At 34.2% G+C, this 4896-nt stretch overlaps 1 protein-coding gene across 5 annotated transcripts in view; it reads left to right on the plus strand.

Annotated features, from left to right (window-relative positions):
* Positions 1 to 4347, plus strand: part of LOC107661305 (uncharacterized) — a 7884-nt gene extending 3537 nt beyond the window's left edge. For 4 of the 5 annotated variants that reach the window (XM_016450815.1, XM_016450814.1, XM_016450818.1 and 1 more), the window contains 6 exons: positions 2038 to 2114; positions 2329 to 2526; positions 2622 to 2759; positions 3309 to 3398; positions 3512 to 3655; positions 3894 to 4347. In XM_016450815.1, the coding sequence (XP_016306301.1) occupies positions 2038 to 2114; positions 2329 to 2526; positions 2622 to 2759; positions 3309 to 3398; positions 3512 to 3655; positions 3894 to 4022 (776 nt within the window). In that variant the 3' untranslated portion in view covers positions 4023 to 4347. The remainder of the gene's footprint in view (positions 1 to 2037; positions 2115 to 2328; positions 2527 to 2621; positions 2760 to 3308; positions 3399 to 3511; positions 3656 to 3893) is intronic. The other variant, XM_016450816.1, reaches the window with a different exon arrangement.
* Positions 4348 to 4896: the final 549 nt, after the last annotated feature.

A 4896-nucleotide genomic window follows, 5' to 3' on the forward strand; every position in this document is an offset into this window, starting at 1 on the left:
ATATATATATATATATATGTATATATAAATATATAACAAAAATACTAAAACGCAAAATAAATTTAAAATGAAAACTGAAAATACAAAAATAAAAGATAATTAAAAATATTATATTTTGTAAAATAAAAATATTACAAAAATAATACTTTTTTTTCTAGTGACTACAATGTTTTTTTTTAGCATAAAGGAAAAAAATTGACATTTATAATCTTAGTAGACGGTACAATTTTATATTCAAGCCTGTCTTGCTTAAAGTGAAATCAAAATTTAAAATTCTTATTTTTTAATGGAATACTGTAGAACTACGCCTTTGTCTATTTTGAATACGCGCCCTCTAGCGGCGAAAATTATAATGTGCCTTTAAGTAAAGATCATGTTCCATGAAGATATTTTGTAAATTTCTTACCGTAAATATATCAAAACTTAATTTTTGATTAGTAATATGCATTGCTAAGAACTTCATTTGGACAACTTTAAAGGTGATTTTCTCAGTATTTTGATTTTTTTGCACCCTCAGATTCCAGATTTTCAAATAGTTGTATCTCGGCCAAATATTGTCCTACCCTAACAAACCATACATCAATGGAAAGCTTATTTATTCAGCTTTCAGATGATGCATATATCTCAATTAAAAAAAATTGACCCTTATGACTGGTTTTGTGGTCCAAGGTCACATATATAGTCTCAGATTCGAACCTGAACCCTGTGTTCAGACACAGCCCTAGTCTGTTCTTGAATAGTAATGATGAGTTCCTGCCCACAAAGAAATTTTTATGTTTACTTACTGTGAAAAGTAGAATGGATGGTTTATTAACCCATGTTTGCCATTGGTGTTGGCTCTCATAGATTGTTCTGGCTCCACTCGCTCTTTGTAGATAGGAAGGAAGCAGGTGAAATTACCCAGAGTTGGATGGTGAGGAAGCATTTGAACTCTGTGACTGGCTAAACAAAGGCAGTTGATGACAGTAACGTCTTATTTAAGCTATTGGAGCATGTTCCCAACGCAGCCCTCACCTCTAGAGAAACGGCAGCATGCGGCCTAATGAAGGGCTTAGGCCAGCTGCTATAGTTTCATCTTTCTCATTGGAAACCCTGTCTCTCTTCATTTCTCTTAAATGTGCTTGTCTAGACCTGTTTGTGTTTTGCATGTGTCTCTAAAGCACGAAGCTTGGTGTTACACTCAAAGATTCTTTAATCATTTATGATGATATTAGTTACCTGCTTGTTGTTATTATTAAAGTGTTTGTAAGGCAGCACTGTATTGATGTTCTTCAATCATTTTGCTCGGAGTTTGTTCTAAACCTCTAATATTGAGTATAAACTTCAGTCAATTTTTCAAGTTTTCAACATACAGACACCTTAATCATGTATTCTTTTTAGAATAATATTTATAAATAATAATAAATATTATTTATCAGGTTTTATACTTTCATATTTAGGTGTGCTGTCTACTTTTAGTTTTTGTAATTAGGGCTTCACAATTATTTAAATTAATAATCAAGGTTGCGGTTACAGGTGCAGCAATGAATTAATCATGACGAGTGTCAATTACAGCGTTCCATTTACGTCTACACACGTTGCATCAAAATGTGTTACTAAATGTGGAACATATGTTTTTGAAGATGCTGAACATTTTAACATGCCTGCTGCACAAATGCAATGGGGAATCAGATTTAATGTTAAAGTTTGGGGTCGATAAGATTTTTTAAATGTTTTTGAAAGAAGTCTTTTTTGTTCACCAAGGCTGCATTTATTTGATGAAAAATACATAAGAAATGTAATATTGTGAAGTATTGTTCCAATTTAAAATAACTGTTTTCTATTTGAATATCTTTTAAAATGTGATTTATTCCTGCATTTCATTTACACCAAAACCTAAAACATAAACATACCTATATAACACTATAATTTTTTTTGCTGCATTACAAGTGCTGGTATTTCCTTCAGGAAACGAATATCTAGTTATAAAAAATGACCTTTAGTGTTTGACTGTTTCAGTCATTCTTATTCTCATTGTTTTGTGATGCTTGCCCAAAGCAGCCTGCGAGCTCTCGGAGGCACTGAGGAATCTGACGCTGAAACTCTACTCTGATCATCTTTCTGAAGATGGCAAGGTAACGCACCGTTTCACCATCTCATCACTCGTTGCATATCAAACAGATGCAAGACCATGTTCATTGGATTCGCCACAGACACGAATGCTGCATGCACTTGATATGTTTTGATGTTTGTGGCGGGTGAATGACCTGAGGAGCGTTATGCCACATTATGTTTTAAATAAGAAAGGTACATGTCATTGTGACTGTCTGGGTCTCCACTTTTGACTAGACAGTTGATTACAAGGCCATGTCCCGGAGCCTGTGCTTCGAGCGGTACTGTGATCTAGCTGTCCAGCTTCAGCGTGTGGAGCTGCTGTCTCTGAGTCGTGAAGAGAAACTGGCTTTCTTTATCAACATCTACAACTCCCTCGTCATCCACGGGAACCTGCGTCTGGGCTTTCCCAAAAACATATGGCAAAGGTATCGGGTAAGAGAAGTGGAGATTTTGTGTTTGGATCAACAGTAAAAAGTGGAAATGTGAAATGCTTTCAGTGCTTGTGCATTTGGTCTGTTGTTTTCCAGTTCTTCAACTATGTGAGCTACTTCATTGGTGGTGAGGTGTTCACACTGCAGGATATTGAAAATGGAGTGCTTAGAGGCAATCGAAAAGGTGTGGCACAACTCATGAAGCCCTTTTCCAGGAACGACCCTCGGCTGCAGGTATCCCAAAAAGAGGATATACCACTCTGTGTATATATTATATAATACATTTTTAAATGGGCATCTATGGTTCTATGAAGAATATTTTAACATCTACGGAATCATTCTTGTTCCATTCCAAGGTTCTTTTTATTGGAAAAGTGTTCTTTAGATTATTACAATAAATAAATGCTGTTCTTTTGAACAAAAACTCATGAAACAAATATGACCGTACAATTGTTGATAATAATTAATGTTTCTTGAGCACCACATCAGCATATTAGAATGATTTCTAAAGGATCATGTGAAATATTATTACAATTTTAAATAACTATTTTCTACCTTAGAATATTTTAAAATGTAATGTATTCATGTGATGCGAAGCTGATTACTTGGTGAGCAAAAGAGACTGCTTTCAAAAACATAAAAGAATCTCACTAACCCCAAACTTTTGAACAGTAGTGTACTGAAATTTTGGAGGTACTTAAGACAAAAAAGGCTGAGAAACACTGGAGTAAAAGTTGTCTGTGAGTGCTATTAACATTAGTAATGTGTGTCTTCATCCATTAGGTGGCACTTCCTGATGTTGAGCCTCTCATTCATTTTGCACTGAACTGTGGTGCAAAGGGCTGCCCTCCAATTAAGACATACACACCACAGGTTAATACCCAAAGTATTCTCATTTACAATATCTATAAATGTATATACATTCTTTCTGACAGTGTAAAGCATATTGTGTTTTATAGTAAAATCTCCTGCATGTGTCACTTCAGGACATTGATAGTCAGTTGCGTGCTGCAGCAGAAGCATTCCTGGAGAATGATGACAGCTGTGTGATTGACAGCGTGGGACGAGAAGTGAAACTCAGCCAGATCTTTAAGTGGTACAAGGCAGATTTTGGAGGCACTGATGAAAAGGTATTACTCAAATATATCATCACTCTCAATTCAAGCACATGGAAGATGATCTTGTGGTTTGCATTTAAAGCAACAGTTCACCCAGAAATAAATAATGCACTCACATTTATGTTTTTTCTTCTTTTTTTCTGTGTAACACTAAAGGAGCTATTTAGCAGAATGTCCTAGCTGCTCTTTTCCATACAATGCAAGTGGTTGTTGGTTCTGTCTTTAAACACATTAGTGTTTTCTTTTTCAGCTGCTGAACTGGGTGTTTGATCATATGGGAGCATCACAGAAGAAGAGGACTCTACAGGCTCTGCTGTCAGAAGGAAAGGTCAAAATGAGCTATATGCCCTATGACTGGTCTATAAACAGCACAGACTGAACTAAACCACATTCTCACGCACATGATCACTCAATCACTGACTCATTGCGGGTTCTGTGTTTCTGTTGAACACGTACAGCAGAGACGAGTGATTCAAAACAGAACTGTACCCTAAACTATGCATTTCGAACCCTTTACCTTGTTCTTCCACCTCCCAAAGGGCAATGTGATACTGTAGCCTAATATTTCTAACAAAATTTTATACCTATAATTGTATTGCAGTGTTTTGCACTGATTATTATGCAGTTGCATGTTTTATTCTCATGCAAGGATGTCTTTAATTTATCTGCATTATTATGTGTATTGTATTTGTCAATTTTTGTTTTTAAATTTAATACATAGTTTTCAGCAACACTATAACAAGCAAAAAAGAAACCATGGAACGTACTTGCACAGATTGAGCTATCGTGCATATTGCTTGTAATATACAATTTTTCAAAAGACCTCAAGGAAAAATAATCATTATATATATATATATATATATATATATATATATATATGCACCAATTTAACAATACACACTAATATACAGCAATATTTACCTTTGTATATTTTTACAAAAACATTTCAATATATGACAAATTTGCACGGATGCTTCAAGGATTGTTTTTAAGCGCAAATAAAATAATGTCTAAATCCACAGAAATACATATAAATATCAATTTTAAATATCTATCTATTCACAATGTTGATATAATGAATAGTTCACCAAAAAAAAGAACATTTTGTCTTAATTTACTCACCCAATATATCACTCTATACTTTTTTATTTTCTTTTATTAAACAAAAAGTGGATGGCAATTAATTTATACTCTACCACAAAGGGAAAAAAGCATCATAAAAGTATACGATATGACTTTTAAGCTATATTACG

The sequence above is a fragment of the Sinocyclocheilus anshuiensis genome, unplaced genomic scaffold (assembly GCF_001515605.1).
Source record: "Sinocyclocheilus anshuiensis isolate Anshui unplaced genomic scaffold, SAMN03320099.WGS_v1.1 scaffold507, whole genome shotgun sequence".
NCBI classification, from domain to species: Eukaryota; Metazoa; Chordata; class Actinopteri; order Cypriniformes; family Cyprinidae; genus Sinocyclocheilus; species Sinocyclocheilus anshuiensis.